Source organism: Callospermophilus lateralis, chromosome 11 (assembly GCF_048772815.1).
Source record: "Callospermophilus lateralis isolate mCalLat2 chromosome 11, mCalLat2.hap1, whole genome shotgun sequence".
In the NCBI taxonomy this organism is placed as follows: domain Eukaryota; kingdom Metazoa; phylum Chordata; class Mammalia; order Rodentia; family Sciuridae; genus Callospermophilus; species Callospermophilus lateralis.
The window spans coordinates 63,415,197-63,434,498 of NC_135315.1; the positions used below are offsets into that span (position 1 = coordinate 63,415,197).

Consider the following 19,302-nt stretch of genomic DNA (forward strand, 5'->3'; position numbering starts at 1 on the left):
CCCATTGCTGAATTTCAGTATTTTGATGATTTTTGCATCAGTATTCATAGGGATATGGGTCTGTAGTTTTCTTTAGTGTCTTTATCTGGATTTGGTATTAGGGTCAGGATGGCTTCATCGAATGAGTTAGGACACTTTCTCTCCTCTGTAATTTTTGGGAAACATTTGAGAAGGACGGTGTTAGTTCTTTAAATGTTAGGTGGGATCTACCATTGATGACATTATGTCCGGGACTTTTCTTTGTTGTTAGGTTTCTGATGAATGATTCAATCTCCTTACTGGGGTTAGGTTTATTCAGATTTTTCTATTTCTTCATAATTTAGTCTTTGTAGATTTCCTTTTTCTAGGAATTTTGCTTCTTATATAGGTGATCCAAGTTGCTGGCTGACAATTGTTCATTGTGCTTTTTTTTTAAATTAATTCTTTTCATACCTTTATCATAATAATGTTCTCAATTCCACGTCTGTTTTTAGTAATTTGAGTCTTCTCTCTTTTTCTTAGTTTAACTAGCTAAAGATTCGTCCATTTTGTTGCTCTTTTTAAAGAACCAATTTTTGTTTTTATCTTTTTTCTATTCTTTTTTGATCTCTGCTCTAATCTTTCTGATTTCCGTCTTCCATATATTTTTTAAATGTTTTATTTTTGGCCAGGGGGAGAGATACCAGGGATTAAACTCAGGGACACTCGACTACTGAGCCACATCCCCAGCCCTATTTTGTGTTTTATTTATTTGGACAGGATCTCACTGAGTTGCTCAGTGCCTTGCCTTTGCTGAGGCTGGCTTTGAACTTGCGAACCTCCCGTCTCAACCTCCCCAGACGCAGGTGTGCGCCACCACATTGGGCTTTCTTCTTCTACCTTTGAGTTTAGTTTATTCTTCTTTTTCTAGTTCCTTAAGGTGGTTAGCGTTTATTTATTTATTTATTTATTTATTTAGTTGGCAATGGAACTTTTTTTTTAATCATTCATTCATTTATTCATTCATTTATATGCAGTGCTGAGGATTGAACCCAGAGGGCGTCACACGTGCCAGGCAAGTGCGCTACCGCTGAGCTGCAGCCCCAGCCCATATTCTTGTACTTTTAATGTAAGCATTGATGCCTGTGAATTTTCCCTCTCAGTCCTGCATCCCATAAATTTTGGTCTGTTGTATTTTCACTTTCATTCACAGTATTTTCTAGTTTACTCTTTGATTTCTTCTTTGATCTATCGATTGTGTAAGAGTATGATGTCTGATTCCCCCACATATTTGTGAATTTTCCGGTTTTACTTTTGTGATTGATGTCTAACTTGATGCCGTTTTGGGATGGAAAAGAAACTTGGTACGATATCTATTTCTTTAATCTATTGAGACTTAACTTGTAGCCTAACATGTAGTTTATACTATAAGTGTTGCGTTTGGGCTTGATAAAAATGTGTGCTGTATTTGTTGGGCAGAGTGTTTCTGTAGGTATCTGTAATATCTAGTTGGTTTATTATCGTATTCTTTTTTTTTTAAAGAGGGGGGGTGGAATTTCAATATTTATTTTTCAGTTTTCGGCAGACACAACATCTTTGTTTGTATGTGGTGCTGAGGATTGAACCTGGGCCGCACGCATGCTAGGCGAGCGCGCTACCGCTTGAGCCACATCCCCAGCCCCTATTATCATATTCTTAAGGTCGTCCAATTATTTATCTTCTGACTGGTTGTTCCATCCATCACCGAGAGTAGGGCACGGAAGCTTCCAACCATTATTGCAGAACTCTCTATTCCTCCCTTCGATTCTGTCCATTTTTGCCTAAGATATTCCTATGGACTGTCCTTGGGCATACACATGTTTATAGTTGTCATATTTTTGTCTTGGATTTAACCTTTCATTAATAGATAATGTCCTTTTTTTTTGCCTCTTGTAAGCATTTTGATTTAAATCTATTTTTTTTTTCTGATATTAGGTCTATTAGCCAACTCTTCATCATTGTGACCAAAAATATCTGAGCAGAACCACTTTAGAGGAGGAAAAGTTAATTTGGGAACCACGGCTTCAGAGGTTCACGGTTTCATGGTTGGCTGAGACCATTGCTCTGGGCCTGAAGTCAGGCAGAACCTTATGGTGGAAAAGCAAACAGAGGAGAGCTCCTGTGCTCATGTCAGCTGGATACAGAAAGAGAAGAAGCCAAACACAGATCCCTGATAATTGACGGATAGTGTGCTTTTTGCTCCTCCTGGTTTCTTCTTTAAAAAAGTTTTTTTTTTTTTTAGTTGTAGATGGACACAAGACCTTTATTTTATTTGTTTTTATTTTTATGTGGTGCCAGGGATCCAATCCTGTGCCTCACCCATTCCAGGCAAGCGCTCTCCCACTGAACTATAACGGCAGCCTGCTCGTCCTGATTTCTGCATATTCTTGCACAAACTGTCCCAGGAACACATGCCCATGGCTGGAGGTAGGAGATGGACAACTGCTACGGACCTAAAAGCTCAAATTGATCAACACTGACTGCAATCTAGCATTCAACCCCTCTCCTGGAAGTTGAAAGTTTTCAAGGGACTCCGGAATCCCAAAATAGTAGCACAGCCAGATTTCTCTGTGCCCATATTTGTCTAGGTGGGGAGACAGATTTCTGGTGCTTCACTGTATTTCCCGAGATCTCCACCCAGAATTCGATGCATCTTACAGGTGAGAAGGACATGGGTTTAAGAAAGGACCGGTGGGCTGGATAATGTGGACTCAATGGTGCTGCCCCCAATGGTTAGGTTGATGTCCGAATCCCCATCCTTCAGAATGTGATGGGTTTTGGGCACGGAGTCTTTGAAAGAGGACATTAAATTTAAGTGAGGTATTGAGAATGGGCCTTCATCCAGGATGTCTGGTGTCCTTACGAGGAGAGGGAAATAGCATTCAGACACACACAGAGTGACAACCATGTGAAGACCCCCCCCCCCCAAGGAACAAGATGAAACCAACACTTCTAACATATCCCGATGTCAGACTTCTAGCCTCTGTCATTTAAGCTTGTGGTATTTTGGTTTTTTATCCCCAGAAAACTAGAATGATGTGGGAGACCAACTTTGCACGTGACTGAGTCACACTCCCCGGCTGGGTGCTGAGGTGCTCAGTCGCAGAAATGTGGCAGAGCTTTCCCCACCCTTCTTGGGTGCGAGGGATGGTGTCTCGTGCATGGGTGTGTCTTGCTACAGCCCCATGGGTGAAGCTACGCTCACCTGCTCCTTTGTAATATAATCCCTTGCCCTGTTTAGGATAGAATCTTCCATGGAAGTGCCTTGTGTGTGTCCCCTTCTCTAACTGTGCCCTTGGGTGTGGCCTGCCCAGGTGTCAGTCAACCTGCTGACAGTGGACATCATGAAGATAGACTCAGCCCCCTGAAACCTGCCCTTTGCCTTATTTGAATGGCTTCTCCTCCATAAAATGGGTCAGCGCGTGCTCTCTCTCTCTCTTCCTGAGGACCCTTAAGGCCAGAGGAGCCGTCACAGCGACCCCAAAGTAAAAAGATATTTGTGTCTCTTGGGTGGTTATTTCGTGCAGCCCAGTCAGCCCAGTTCAACTGGAGTGACCCCTGAGCCTTTTAGTCACAAGAACTGAAACCTGGTAGTATGGGAAGTCTCTCTCAGCTCACTCCTGGAACCAATCCCCCATAAATACTGAGAGAAGGCACGCCCCCCGCCCATACATAATACACACACATGCACACTTTTTACTAATGAGCACATGTACATATATTCACATACACATGTGTGTACATATTAATATAAACAAACGTATATAACTACATACACAATTATTATTATTATTAATATTTATTTTATTTTATTTTTTAGTTTTCAGCAGACACAACATCTTTGTTTGAATGTGGTGCTGAGGATCGAACCCAGGCCGCACGCATGCCAGGGGAGCGCACTACCGCTTGAGCCACATCCCCAGCCCCATACACAATTATATACAAACACATTTTGCTAGAGTGCAATAAGGCATGAAGGAGATACAGAAATCATTCAGGTTTGAAAGAAAAAAAATATATGTCTTTATTCTTAGACAAACATGATTGCTATATGGAAAATTCTATATATAGAAAATTCCATGGAATTTACATAAAAGCTATTGGAACTAACAGAGAGACTTTAATAAGATCCCACGGGGATCAATATACCCCATGGGTGGATTTTGCATATCATATGTTGATCGTATTTCTAGATATCAGTAACAAACCACAAATTGAAATTCTCATAATTTGCAGGGCTCTCAAAAATATGAAAAGGGAATAAATCTGACTAAAGATGCGAAAGACTTATATAATGAAAACTAAAGAAAAAAAAAGGCATTGCTAAGTTAAAGAAATCTTAAGTTGGGCGGGGATTGTGGCTCAGGGGTAGTGCGCTCGCCTAGCATGGGCGGGACCCGGGTTCCATCCTCAGCACCACATAAAAATAAAGGCATTGTGTTGTGTCCATCTACACCTAAAAAATAGATAAAATAAATAAATATCTTAAGTAAAAGGAGAGATAGACTATGCTTATAGATCAGAAACCTCAATATCAAGTTGTCAAAGAGCTGTTGGAGGCTCAGATTGCCTGCTTTAGAACTAGCCTTAAAGCTAGACTAGGCCCCCTGGGGGCCCTGCCGAGGGGCGCACACCGCTGAAGCCCGCCGCCTTGAGGCGACCACCCTCCGCCCAAGATGTGGCACAACGTCGGGCTGACGCTGCTGGTGTTCGTGGCCACGCTGCTGATCGTCCTGCTGCTGATGGTGTGCGGTTGGTATTTTGTGTGGCATCTGTTTTTATCTAAATTCAAGTTTCTACGGGAACTAGTGGGAGACACAGGATCCCAGGAGGGAGATCATGAGCCTTCAGGGTCTGAAACTGAAGAAGACCCTTCATCCTCTCCACACAGAATCAGATCTGCACGCCAAAGGAGGGCACCTACTGATGAAGGCCATTGATCCCAGACAGGGTCTTTTATTAGTAAACAATGAAAGGCAATTGTGAGCCTCTGTCTTAGTGACTTGGCTTTGAAATATACTAAATGACTGAAGAACATTTATACTTGGATTTCATATCCAGTTCAAAAAATTTACATGTAAGCCATATAGTAATAAAGGGAATTAAAACCAAATTGGACCTTTGCAAATTTCATCTTAAATATAATATTTTGTTTCGCTAGCTTTCTGCTCAGCACACTTATTCCTTGGCTCTTGGGATTTTTGTTTGTTTGTTTGTTTGCACTGGTGTGAATCTCATAAACATTTCAAGCTTGAAAAGCATATTTTAATATTCAAAATGTATTCTTCATGTTTTAACTTGTCTGAAATTGGGATGCATCTCATTACTGTCAGCCAGGATAGTCATATAATTATCCTAGCTTGTGCATGTGTGAATTTACAGCTTATAGTGGCATCCCCTTAACTGACATGTATTATTGGTATCAAATGTTTCAGGTTTAATTGGCATTTTAAAATGTCTTCAAAAAGATTACACTATGACTCAGCATTGAAACGCAGGGTTATTGTATACGCGGAAAAGCATGGAAACAGAGCAGCGGGGCGAACATTTGATATTAGCGAAGCAAATATTCGCCGTTGGAGGAATGACCGAAATTCCATATTTTCTTGCAAAGCAACCACAAAATGTTTTACAGGACCTAAGAAAGGAAGATACCCACAAGTAGATGAAGCTGTACTACATTTTGTCAGTGAGGCATATGCTAAAGGATTGCCTATCACACGCCAAGTAATGCAGTCAAAGGCAGGGGAAATTGCCAAAACCCTCGGAATTGATGAAACAAAATTTAAAGCAACAAGAGGCTGGTGTGACCGATTCATGCGTCGAGTTGGACTGTCATTAAGACATCAGACATTGTTTTGTCCAAAACTTCCCACTGACATTAAACAGAAGACAGTGGTGGAGCATTCTTTCAAGAAATGCTGCATCGCCAGTCCTCTTGAAGATGCCAAGGGCCAAGTCATGTGGGCAAATGCAGACAGCGAGGACGGTGACGTGAGAAGTGATTTAGAAGAGCTGGGTTCAGAATATGAAGTTATAGTTATAACTTGACCAGTTTATTTCCTACATTCTTTACAAACACACAAGATTGGTGTGACAAAAATCTTTTAAGAGCACTGTTTTAATAAATATAAAATATTTTCTGTGCTATAAGGCATCAGGTTGTAGTTTCAAGGGTAGTGTTTTTCTTTGTAATAATACAGTGCATCTTAACTGATGGTATCTGATTAAATAAAAATGGTCTTGTCATTATAAATTAAAAAAAAAAAAAAAAAAAAAAGCTAGACTAGAAAAGAGGTTGGTGTGTTTGGGCTGGGGCTGGGGCTCAGTGGTAGAGCGCTCACCTAGCATGTGTGAGGCACTGCGTTTGACCCTCAGCACCTCATTAAAATAAATAAAATAAAGGTGATTGTGTCCGTCTACAACTAAAAAAAAAATTATACATAAAAGGGTGTGGTTTTAGTATGGGGCAGAATAAAGATTCTAGAAATGGAACCTAACATCTGGACAAGTCATTTTCAACAAGGTGCAAAGGCACCTTTTTTTGACCTAAAAAGAACAATTTTTTTTTTAAAAAAATAGATAAATAAATAAAGCATTTTTCACACTCAGCTCACCTTCCTGCCTTTTTCTCCCGCGCTGACCTGGTCAACCCCAGACACATGGACCCTTATCCACGTGTTTATGATCTGTCTCTGCATCGCCTTCAGGGGCAGGGATATCTGGTCTGTTTTCTCCTGTGCTGCAGAGAGCCCACCTTCTGGTAAAGATAACGAAGCTGGGAAAACCATGTGTTGTGAATGCAGAAAATCACACTTGGAATGGTGCAAGAAACGATTTAGGGCTGGGGATGTAGTTCAGTGGGTAGAGTGCTTGCCTTGCATGCACAAGGCCCTGGGTTCGATCCCCAGCACTAATAATAATAATAATAATAATTTAACAGTCACCCCAAGAGGCCTTGTTTAAAACTGGTGGAGTTCCAGGGCTGAGGTTGTGGCTCAGAGGTAGAGCACTTGCCTAGCATGCATGAGGCACTGGATTTGATCCTCAGCACCACATAGAAATAAAATAAAGGGCTGGGGATGTGGCTCAAGCGGTAGCGCGCTCGCCTGGCATGCATGCGGCCCAGGTTCGATCCTCAGCACCACATACAAACAAAGATGTTGTGTCCGCCGAAAACTAAAAAATAAATATTAAAAAATTCTCTCTTTCCCTCTCTCTGTCTCACAGTCTCTCTTAAAGAAATAAATAAAATAAAGATATTGTGTCCACCTAAAACTAAAAATTAAATATCTTAAAAAAGGCTGGTGGAGTTTATTCTTTTTCTTTTCTTTTTAAAGCCTGAAGCATTGCAGATGCGGTTCAAGTTTACCGGCTGCATCACCCACCCCGCCACCCTGAAGTCGCCAGTATTGGCAATCTGGTGAGTTTGTGATTCCAGCTCATTTTTTTTTTTTTTTTTAATTTCACCTACCTCCATGGGGGCTGACGGTGGTCCTGGGGCTGTTTGGGGTCTGAGTTCTAGTTGACATGCATGGAGCCACACACTGTCCCCGGCCTTCCTTCTCCCCTGGTGGGTTTCCTCGCAGCTGTGCCAGGCCGAGTCTGGGCAGGAACAGATGGAGCCTGTGACCAGGGAAGGCCTGAAGGAAAGGCCTCTGGAAAGGTGCCCACCGGACAAAGCACAGCGGCATTCTGTGTCTCCCCAGCTTTGCTCGCCTGAGATTCAGGTCTTGGCTCACATTTGGTGACCACCCGTGGGGCAGCAGCTGGGGACATCCGCAGACACTGCTACTCCAAATCTAGTTGTGCCTAAAAAGCCGGGGGGTTGGGGGGGTGACTATTGATCTTCACGTGAGTGAAGTGCACCTCCCCAGGGAGGTCACCCAGAGCCCAGCCAGCCGTGGGGCTTTCTTAACCCAGCATGTCCCCTCCATAGGTCAGCAGGGCCTCCTTATGGAACAAAGTGCCATTCACAGAACAATACAGGGCACCGGTTCCTGGTGAGGCCTCCGCTCCCTCCCTGGTGGGCCGTGTCTCTGGGTCCTACCTGTCACAGCAGCTGAGCCCCACCTGAGGCTCACCCTGCCCCACAGAGGCCCCGAGCTGGTTTGGGCCCGCACGGAGGGTGGGGGAGCCCTGGGGAGGGCCTGCGGGGGGCGGGGGGTGTCACTTGCAGAAACAGTACTTTCTGCAGGAAGGGACAGAAGTGCCCGCCTTTCTCTCACTTCCTTTTTGGGGCCTGGGAGGGTCGGCCTGCCAGTGGCCAGCTGCTATTTATGGGCCTCGGCTGCTGCTGTGTGAAACTCCGGTCCCTCCCCGGAGGAAAGAGTGGTGGAAGTGGTGATGGGGGGGGGCGGATGCTGCAGCAGGTGACAGCGTCCATTCCAACGCCCCCTCGTCCCCTTCGGGTGACAGGGTCCCCCATTTGGGGCAGGAGTGACAGGCATCATTTTTTTGAGGGTCGCTGAGCATCTTTCCTCACCCTGACGGTTCCCGGGGCCGTGGCTGGGGGATGGGGGGGGCTCCTCGTGTCGTCAGAGCCCCCCCCCCTCCCCCCGGGGTGGTTTGCGGGTGGAAGGAGGGACCGGGAGGGGGGCTGCCCAGACTGTGAGACTCGCTCACATCTGGAGCCTCAAAATCTGCATCGGGGCAAATGAGCAGAGCTGCTGCCCTGCCTCCCCCCCCCCCCCCCCCCCCCCCCCGGGGACTTTTCTGATCTTTCTTTCTGTGCCATCGGGATTCCTCTGGGGTGCTCATTGTCACCTGATTTCACCGGAATAAAGATGGCCATGGGGCCGTTCCTTTTTCCCCTCCCCCGCTTCTCTCCTCTGTCCCTTCTTCCTTCCCAATAGTACTTGTTGGGCCACGCACACTGATGGACAGACGGTCAGAGTGGTCTTCACGGGCAAGATGAGATTTGTAGGAGATGGTGAGTCACCCAAGCAAATGTCCGGACAAGGAGCATGCCAGAAAGAGGTTAACGGCATGTGCAAAGGTCCTGAGGTAGGAGCACGAGCCACACGCTTGAGGTTCAGAGCGGGTAGAGGTGGGGCGGGGGGGAAGAGTCAAGCTCAGTGCCTGGCACTCAGCAGTTACCCAGGAAACACAAGCCGTGGGTCAAGACAATGACAGTAGCCGCCACTCACCATAGTCTCAGGCAGTTAGTTCTCTCGCCATCTCCAAATCTCCTCGGCCAAGTGCATGGCATTTTACCCCCACCCCACCTCTACCGCTTACTCCAGACCCAAGATTTCCTCTCTGAACCTCTACTCCCTTTCAGACGTGGGGGAGAGATGGGTGGGCGGAGGAAGCCACGGTGCTGCACTGCACCCGAGGGAACACCAGCACAGGCGAACCGCTGAGTATGAAGAAGTGGCCAATGGTGTTCACTGCTGTGCTTGGGGAACCTAGCTGGGCTCTGAGGGAGTTGAGCAGGTGGCTACCCAGAGTAAGGCTGGCATTAGCACAGCCTATCACCACCACTGGATCAGCCACTGTTGGGGATGGGAGCCCAAGCTTCCGAGAGTGGAGAGCCACCTTGATCTCAGAGTCATGTTTTCTGTGGCTATAACAAAATGCCTGAGATCAGGCATACTGTTCTAAAAAAAAAAAAAAAAAAAAAAAGACAGTAGTACCAGGTCCCTGAAATGTTGCTTTCACAAGGATTTAACAAGCCCCAGGGGACTGTGAGAGGCAGGCCAGGGTGGCCTGCCTGGACACATACTATCCAGAAGGATCCTGGATTTCTCCAAAGTATGCTGGGAATTAGAGCAATGCAGTGCTCTCTGTAGTGAGCTGCTCTGTTGCCCACATGCCCAGAGAGCTGGATGCCGGTCACACGAGAAAGAAAACAGACTAAACAAGTCAATGATTCGTGGCTTCTGTAAGCAACCCATAAACCCCCTCCCTGTAGTAACTGGAGGAAGGTGCGGATCCAGGCAGCCCTTATGTGGGGCAGAGGGGCTCAGATCCAGCCTGGCACCACTGGATCTCCCCCATAAACATTTCTCAACAAACTATATGGGCACCATATTCCTTCTTGGGGTCTCTTCCTTGATCTCTTGGCCACCTAGTCCACGGCCCTGCCATACATAGGCTGCAAATGTCACACGGGGTAATTTATAAGGAATAGAAATTTATTAGCCTCCCAGGCCTGGTGGCTGGGAAGTCCACGGGGCTGGCTACCTGGCATCTGCTGAGCGTCCACTGGTGCATGGTTACGGGGCACAGGGTGAGCCAGAGCATGGGGGCTAACTCTTCCTACAAAGGCACTAACACGATGGTGGGGACCCCACCCCCACGGCCCCCTGGTGTCCTCATTAGCTCCCAAAGGCCACCAACACGAAAATCTGAGGGTTCAGTTTCTAACACATGAACTTGGGGGGACACTTCAGCACAGCACAGGGCTTATCCCCCCCCCCCGCCCCCGGGACAGGGGAGACCCGGAGTCTCACATCCAATTGGGCCGTGGAGGCGTCTCCCTGTTGATTCTGCGGAAGGAAGAAGAGCTCATGGTCCGAGCTTTCCCCTCACTCAGTCCTCGAGACAGCCCTGCAAGGTAAGAGCCAAGAAGTCATATGTTTTGCCCCAAGTGTCACAGCTGCTAAGGGGCAGAGCAGGACTTGGAATCCAGGGTCTTTCTGAAATGATCCAAGGCCTTGTTAGGACTCCTGGGCTCAGCTGGTGGGAGGGTGGAGTGGTACAAACACTGCGGAAAGCCGTTAAGCGACGTGGCGACACGTTCCCTAAAGCCAAACACATACCCCCACCCCGCCCCGCCCAAATGTAACCATCCCAAATATCCATTAACAGGAGGATGGATGAAAGAACGGCGGGTACTCACAGAATGGAATACTACACAGCCGAGAAAATGAGCCGCACTGCTGCACCCAGCACAGGTGAATCTCACAGGCTTGATGTCGAGAGAAAGAATCCAGACCCGAACGGACAGATGTGGCACGGTTCAAGGAGTTCACGGTCAGGCAAGACTCATCTTCGGGGACAGAGGTCACTTGGTGGGAAGGGCAAGGAACGGAACCCTGCTACGGGGCCCGAGATCCGTGTTCCACGTGGGCGCTGAGATTGCGTGGGTATAGTCACATGGGAAAGTCCTGGAAGCTGTCTCCTTGTTCTATTGGAACGTCAGGCCTTTTGTAGGGATCTGCTGCTGGGGGTGGGGGGGGGCCTCCCTTTGCCAACCGCAGATCTGAGAGTGGGGTGGACGGTCCTCCACACTGGTGCCAAAAGGACAGGTCACCCTGGACTGGCCTCGGGTATATTATATGTGTCCACCAGGAGGGAGCTTTATATGGTGACTCAGACTGAAAGAGAGAGAGAAAGAAAGGGTCTTTTCAATCCTGAGTCTTATTTTAACGTGGTTGGTGGGTGTCACCCCCCCCCCCCCCCCCCGGCTTTCTCACAGAGTTTGGAACCGGGCAGGGGGGGTCCCAGGCAGGGGGTCCCAGCTGGGCAGACAGCAGACACCCCCAGGTGCAAGGGATGCACAGATTCTTTGAGTCCATGAGAGGCCCCTTGCTGACCGGGGTTGAGGCTACCCAGAGGGAGTTGTCTCAGTGGGGAGGCCCAGGTGAGAGGCCAGGCACCTGAGCTTTCTATAAGAACTGTCCCCCCCGCCCCCCCCCCCCCCCCCCGCCCCGTGATGGTTCATCTGAGTCCCATCTAGATCCAGCTCACTGAGCAGGCCCTACTACAGTCACCTCCCTTCATAAATGAGTGAATAGCCAGGTTTGGGGGCGTCTTCCTGCTGTTGCCCCCCAGAGCCCCTCCGAACTGCCGAGTTTTGGTGGGAAACATAGGAATTGTCCAGTTGGAGGCAGTGTTGGGGGTGGGGGGTCCTAGGTGGGATCACAGACCAGGTAAGAGCTGTTAGGAATAAACTGGCAAAAATCCCAACAGGCCCTGGCAACTTCTAAGTCAATGCTTACCTCGATGATGTCTTTCCAAGCGTTGGGAGGATTCCCAGATGGCTACGGAATTTAAAGTGTCTTTAAAAAATGGAAAACCAAGCTGGATGGGGCGCGGCCAAGGTAGGTAGGGTTCTGTGGCAGAGCGATTGATTGGCATGCACAGGGGCCTGGGTTCCATCCCCAGAACTGCAGGGGGCGGGGGGGGCGGAGAGGGGGGGAGGGTGCACATGGGACCACCACCATAGGACCCCGCTGCAGAGTGACACGGCAACCCCATCACCTGATGGCTCAAGGCTGAGCTCAACCCACAGCTCAGTTTGTGTGTTTTTGTCTTGAATTGGTATCCTTAGACGTGTGTGTGTGTGTGTGTGTGTGTGGTTTTTTTTTTTTTAATTTTTAGGTGGACACAATGTCTTTATTTTACATTTATGTGGTGCTGAGGATCGAACCCAGGGCCTCATGCACGCTAGGAGAGCGCTCTACCACTGAGCCACAACCCCAGCCCTAGATGAGGTTTTCTTATTGGATTTTTGCTTTTGTTTGGGTGCTGGGGGATTGAACCCAGGGGATGCTTTACCCCCAGAGTCCTCTTTTTTAAATTTTTAAACTTTTGAGACAGTCTCCGCTAAGTTGCTGAGGCTGGCCTTGAACTTGCGATCCTCCTGCCTCAGTCTCCTGTGACTCTGGAGACTGCCCGTTACAAGTGGGCAAGCACCATACCAGACAGATGAAGTCTTTTTTAATCCAGCTCCGTGCAGAGTGATGTCTTGTCTTTTTAAAAGATTGTGGACCATTTGGGGGCAGAGATTATGTTTTTTTTTTCTAAATATTTCTTCCAAATGAGCTGTGAGGGTAATATTATGGTCAAGAGTTGTTGTTTTGTTATTTTTGTTTTCCCCTAGTATTTGCATACACTTTACCAGTGTGCCGCAGTCCGGCTGCAGCAAACTAACCGGGGGGTGACGAATAACTTGTGTACATTGATACAGCAGGAGTGGGAGCCGTTTATTGTAGGACAGGAGGGGTATATATACATTCCACACAGCTTATCTTAATTAACATAAACTAGATACAGCAGTCAACCAATAAGGAATCTCCACACTTAATGGCTCGCTGGCATTACTTCACAAACCACTCCCTCTGCAAAATGTCAGGCGCCATCTTGACTTGTTTACAGACCCTAACACCAGTGGAACATCCTAATAGGCAAATCTGAAATCGGAGATGCTCCCCAAATCCAAACCTTCTTGTGCATCATATTGCATATGATGTAGAGAAGAGCACAGGTCTCAAAGGCATCAGGTGAGGGCTGTGCCTCCTTTAGAACGCAAGGTCAGTGTGTGAGTCAGCTTCCCGTTACTGTAACAAAACGCCTGAGATAATCAAATTAAAAGAGGAAAGATTTACTTTTGCTTACAGTTTCGGAGACTGTAGTTCAAGGTTATTTGGCCCTGTGGCAACTCAGCGCATCATGGTAGGCGTGGGTGAGGATGCATGTGGGTGAGGATGCCTGTTTACCCCATGGTGACTGGGAATCAAGGACAGAGGAAGGGACTGAGACACACACCCCCAATGACTAACTTCCTCACAGTAGGCCTCACCTCCTAAGGGTTTCACCCCCTCCCAAGAGTGCCAGAGTCTGGCAACCAAATCTTTAGCATGTAGATCTTTGAGGAACATTCAAGATCCAAACCATAGCTGATGGCCATAATTATAATCACTAACATATAATTATCCTCCAAAATCTATGGGTTGGATGCAAGTATGGACCCCACTCTAGAGAGGAGGAAAATGTGACTCAGAAGAATCACCTACAAAGTGTAACAGAGATCCCAGGCTGATTCCTCTTCCAGCCCATTCTCATTTCAGCACACTAGTTCCTCCTTACCTGAGGCTTCTCCTTCTATGGTTTTGGTTACCCACTGTCAATTACAGCTTAAAAAAAAGTATTGAATGGAAAATTCCAGAAGTCAACAGTTTATAAGTCTTAGTTTGTGTGTCATTCCGAGGGGTGCAACAAAATTTCATGCCATCCTACTTCAGTCTGCCCCGGGGCATGAATCATCCCTCTGTCCAGAGTTTCCACACTGCATATGCTACCCTCCCGTTCGTCACTTTGTAGCATCTGGTTACCAGCTTGACTGCCGAGGTGCTTGGGTTCGAGTCGTTGTTATGTGACGGCCTAACACTACATCACAATGCCTGGTCACTTCATCTCCTCATGTGGACTCTGTGTCACTTCACATCATCACAAGAAGGGTGAGTACAGGACAGGAAGACATTGTGAGAGGGACCATATTCATGTAACGTTTACCACAGTACATTGTCATAATCACTCTGTTTTATTATTCGTTACTGTTAACGTCTTACTATGCATGATTTATAAATGAAAAATTTTATCATAGGTGTGTATAGGGGAAAAAAAAAAACAGTAAGCGCCGAGATCCAAGGGGAGTGTGGTGTGAACCTGGAGGGCTAGGCACTATCCAAATCACCCAAATCAGGACAGGAAGTTTTCCTCTCCTCTGAAGACAATGGGAGGTTTCCAGCCACAGCAGTGCTGTAGATTGGATTTGGAATGTCCCCCCCAAAAAAGCCCATGTGTTTAAAGTTTTTCCCCCAGAATGGTGCTAATAGGACATGGGAGAAATTTTAAGAGGTAGAGCCTAATGGGAGGTTTAGACTTTTTTTTTGGGGGGGGGAGGCTGTGCCCTTGAAAGAGATTATGGGACCCTTGGTCTCTTTTTCTTTCTCTTCTTTGCAGCCCAGTCCTGAAGTGCACGGCCTGCCCCACCACCTATTTCTGCCAGGATTGCTGCCACCACAGGCCCAACAGTATGGGGTCAATTGACCATGGACCCAAACTGTGGGCCAAAATACACCTTTTCTCTGTAAAGCCGACTATTCCAGGCATTCTTTTATAGTAACAGAACACTGTCTAGCCGCCCAAGGAGGCTGGATTATTTCAGACCATTCCTCCTGCTGAGAACAATAGAATCGCTGGACAAAATTAAAAAGACATGGAGGAAACTTAATGCCTTTGTAAAAAAAAATCTAGATGTTGATGGATCTTTATTTTATTCATTTATTTATATGTGGTGCTCAGAAGGGAAGCCAGTGTCTCCCTCCCATGTGCTAGGCAAACACTTTACCACTGAGTCTCAATCCCAGCCCCTTAAATGCCTTTTACTAAGTGAAAGAAGCCAATATGAAAAGGCTATACGTTGTACAATTTCAACCGCCTCATATTCTAGAAAAGGCAAAACTATAGAGACAATAAAAAGATCGGTGATTGCAGGGCACAGTGGTGCACACCTGTAACCCAGTGGCTTGGGAGGCGGAGGCAGGAAGATTGCAAGTTCAAAGCCGGCCTCAGCAACTTAGTGAGGCCCTAGGCCAACTTAGTGATCCCCTGTCTCAAAATAAAACAATAAAAGGGGGGGCTGGGGATGTGGCTCAGTGGTGAAGCACCCTTGGGTTGAATCCCTGGTGCCCCACAAAAGAGATTAGTTAAGATGACCAGGGGTTAGAAGGGAGGGAGGGGTGAAGGAGGAGGACTGCAAAGCCAAATGTGCTCTAAAAAAAAAAAAACAAAGTCTGTTATTGAAAAAGAAAAAAAAAAAAAAAAAGAAGGTAAAATACTGGAAGAAAATAAACGACCCACAAAAGGTGGGGACATTGATTGGAAATTGTCCACCTGAACGATTCAGTAATTGAAATTAAGAACTGCCAACATATGTTGCATAAGTGATTAGATACAGCTGAAGGGAGATGTAAAGGAATGGAAGATAAAGAGAAAAAAAATTATGTAATATATTACATAATTTTTTTTAATATAGTAGGCAGGAACCCTAAGAAGCCATCGGAGAGCTTCCTGTGAGGGCCGACACCAAGGTTTACGTTCGAGATCTCCTGGGGCTGCTGGGGGAGCGTGAGTGGGGATTGCAGACCAGTTGGTGACTCAGCAGAAATAAAGGGAGCTACGGGACAATGGGGATGGGAGAGATGTAGCCACGTGGAGTATGTTCTGAGTTTTGGAAGGTAGAACAGGCAAATTGTTGAAGTTCAAGATGTGGGAGCAAGGATTGGAAAGAAAGGAGGGTCATCCCTAGATTTCTGGCTTCAGCCATTCAGTAAAGGATGGTGTCATTTATAGGAGAGCCCCTCCCCCATCCAGGGTGCACATTCCAAGACCCCCCAGGGAATGCCACAAATCACAGACACTACTGCCCCGTACATTTACTATGTTTTTTTTCCCAACAGGTACATAGTGTTACGGTTTGGATCTGCAATGTTTCCCCAAAGGCCAGGGTGTGGGGAGTGCCTGGTCCCCCAAAGCAGCCGGGTCCAATGGTGAGACTTTGAGGCCCTGATTGGTTCCTGGGGATTCTGACCCCATTGAGCTATCCACTGATAGCCCACTGTACTTCAGGGAGTGTCCTCTGACCCTGTGCACCCATCTTTTGTCTTCTAATTTGTTCTTTTTTCTTTTTTTTTTTTTTTTTAATATTTATTGATTTTTTTTTAGTTCTCGGCAGACACAACATCTTTGTTTGTATGTGGTGCTGAGGATCGAACCCGGGCCACACGCATGCCAGGCGAGCGCCCTACCGCTTGAGCCACATCCCCAGCCCCTAATTTGTTCTTACCAGATACTTTGGCCACCGTAATGAAAAGCTACCATACCCCTACCTGTGATAAAGTTTCATTTATATATTAGCCCAGGAGGAAATCAACAATAACTAAAAAAAAAAAAAAAAAAAAAAGAAATAGAATGATTATAACCATATGCGGTCATAAAAGTTATATGAATACAGTTCCCCCTCTCTCTCAAAATCATTTCCTGGACTGGGTCCGCCCTGCTGGTGAGAGGATCCAGGGTCCACCTGAGGAGATGAAGTGGGGTCAGGGACCAGGCGTTGTGAGGTCGCCTTAGGCTGCTGCGTGACAATGACTTGAACCCAGGCCCCGTGACCCCTTGGCAAGTCCAGCTGTCAACGGGGGACGCTGCAGCGTAAGGGGCAGAGCGGTGATGGCCCATGCCTCCGGCAGGATGAAGCGGCCTGGCCTGAGATCCTGGGGCACTACTCAGAATGTGGCCCCCGATGGAAAAACGTATGGGTTGGAGGCCATCGGATGAACGGCAGGTGATGGCTTTCTGATCAAAGAAGACTGGGTGGAGCGGGCTGGTGCCTCCTGACCTATCCGAAAGCGATATTGAGTCACCCTAGAGGAGTCGAACTGAACTTACAGGAAGGTAAAGAGGGTGGGCCCGGTGGAGAAACAGAAATTGAAAATTTCCCAGAAGGCGAACCAAAAAAAAAAAAATGGAAATAGAGGTCCATGCAAATACGTCTGCAGGATGCCCTTTTGGAACTCCCTGGAGAACTGCACGGAAAAACCTCAACTTGGAGATTCAGAGGGGAAAAGATGAATTGAAGACTGAAAAACAACTCTTACATTGAACCGTCCTCAAATGAAAGAGCTCACACTTAGTTCTTTGGACCCAATGATTTATTTGAACAAGAGGCCTGATGGGCGCGGTGGCCCAGGTCTGTGTAATAATCCCAGCGGCTCAGGAGGCTGAGGCACAAGGATTTCAGGTTCAAGGCCAGCCTCAGCAACTTAGTGAGGCCCTGTCTCAAAATAAAACATAAAAAAAAAAAAAAAAGGCTGGGGATGTGGCTCAGGGGTTAAGCTCGCTTTTGTGGAGGCTGGCTCTGAATTCACCATCCTCCTGCCTCAGCCTCCCCAGCGGCTGGGATTACAGGTGTGCCCCACAACACCCAGCTGGAATTGTGTTTTTAAGATAAAAGCCCAAAGTGCAAAAAAAGTGCCTTCATTGCTACAAACAACTAATTCCCGAGGGGTAGGTAGAGGAGCGGGCCAGCTGTGTGATAAATGGTTACCATAGTTATAAATAGTTGGATGCTTTGTTATAAATAGTAACAAATTTTTTTTTTTTTTTTAAGAAATAAAACTTAGGAATTGTTGGCCTCTGGAATTTTCCATCTGATATCTGCGAGCTGCAGTTGACTGTGAGAAACAGAAACCCCAGGAGTCAGCCTGAGACCTCTGTGAGGTGATTGTGGTTTTGAGCTGATTTGGTCTGAGTCTCATTTTCCTCTCTGTAGAGTGGGGCCCGACACCCGCACCCACCCCACGGCTCTGTCAGGGTGACTGCATGTTAGGGACCTAGAGTTCGCCCTCCAAGTTCTCCCAATGGACCCATGTGTGGTAAGCTCATGAAGTCGCCAGCTTGAAGCCTCTAGCACTGTGGGGAGGTGGCAAAACCTCTAGAAGGCTGGGGGTGCGTCTAGTGGAAGAAAGTTAGGTCACTGGTGGGGGTGTGTCCTTTTAGGGGATATTGGGACCCCAACCCCTTCTTCTGTCTCTTGTTTCCCAGCCACCATGATGTAAACAGATTTCTTCCAACATGCATGCGGGCCATGATGTACTGTGCCCAAAGCAACAGGCTCAACCTATCAAAAGACTGAATGCTCCAGAAATGTGAACCCAAATAAACCATTTTTTAAAAAATCGGATCAACCTCAGGTATTTTGTTACAGTAACAGTAAGCTGAATGATACAACATTCAAGTAAAAAAAAAAAAAGTCAAGTTGCTGGTGGGCACCTGGAACAGGATTTCACTGTTTCTACCGTGAAACAAAGCATCCTTTACCACTTTGGATCCAGAGCTCAGACAACCAGATCAGCCCATTTGTGGAGTTCAGGGCACCCCAGAGCTGGTTTAGCCTTCTGTAATAGAGCCAATCCCCCCATTTATCTGGAAAGTAGAGATTAGCCTTCAATAGTAGCAGGTGATGAAGCTCAAATCCTGCAACATACAAGTGGGTGTTTCTCTTTTAGCCAAGACTTCTGCAACCTGAGAGCTGCCGGTCTGCCTTATTTCAAATGCATCTGTTGCTTTGGTTTGCTAACCACAGGAGATTCGCCCTTCTCCTCCGCCTCACAGGGAATGTTTCTGTGAGATAGGTGAGGCCAGAAACTGTTTTTGGTTTTTCCCAAGCAGGGCATTGACTGGATCCAATTGGATTCAATTCAGATATTGCTTGGCGGGGGGGCTTCTCTGTGCCAAGACACAAGGACATTTTAATGATCCCTTTGTTCAGTAAGCACCCCCCCCTTGCTCCCTGCCCCCTAGCTCTTGGATCTTTTTTTTTCTATTTCCTCAAGATGCTAATTGCACTCCACAAGTGCCTCTGACTTCCTGGATAGTCCTTCACCTGGACTTTAGAAGCTGCCCGCACACAGTAGGCGCTCAATGTTTGTGCACTTGGTGGGTGAAGATCTCTGCTTCACAGCCTTGTCTGACCGAGTCTCTCAGGGCACAGGGGTCCCCGGGCAGGAGAAC

At 46.9% G+C, this 19,302-nt stretch overlaps 1 protein-coding gene across 1 annotated transcript; it reads left to right on the forward strand.

Annotated features, from left to right (window-relative positions):
* The first annotated feature begins 4,648 nt into the window (after window positions 1-4,648).
* On the forward strand, window positions 4,649-5,129 carry LOC143410012 (small integral membrane protein 13). Its single transcript, XM_076870683.1, has one exon. The coding sequence runs from the start codon at window positions 4,674-4,676 to the stop codon at window positions 4,935-4,937; it is 264 nt and encodes an 87-aa protein (XP_076726798.1). The 5' UTR covers window positions 4,649-4,673; the 3' UTR covers window positions 4,938-5,129.
* Window positions 5,130-19,302: the final 14,173 nt, after the last annotated feature.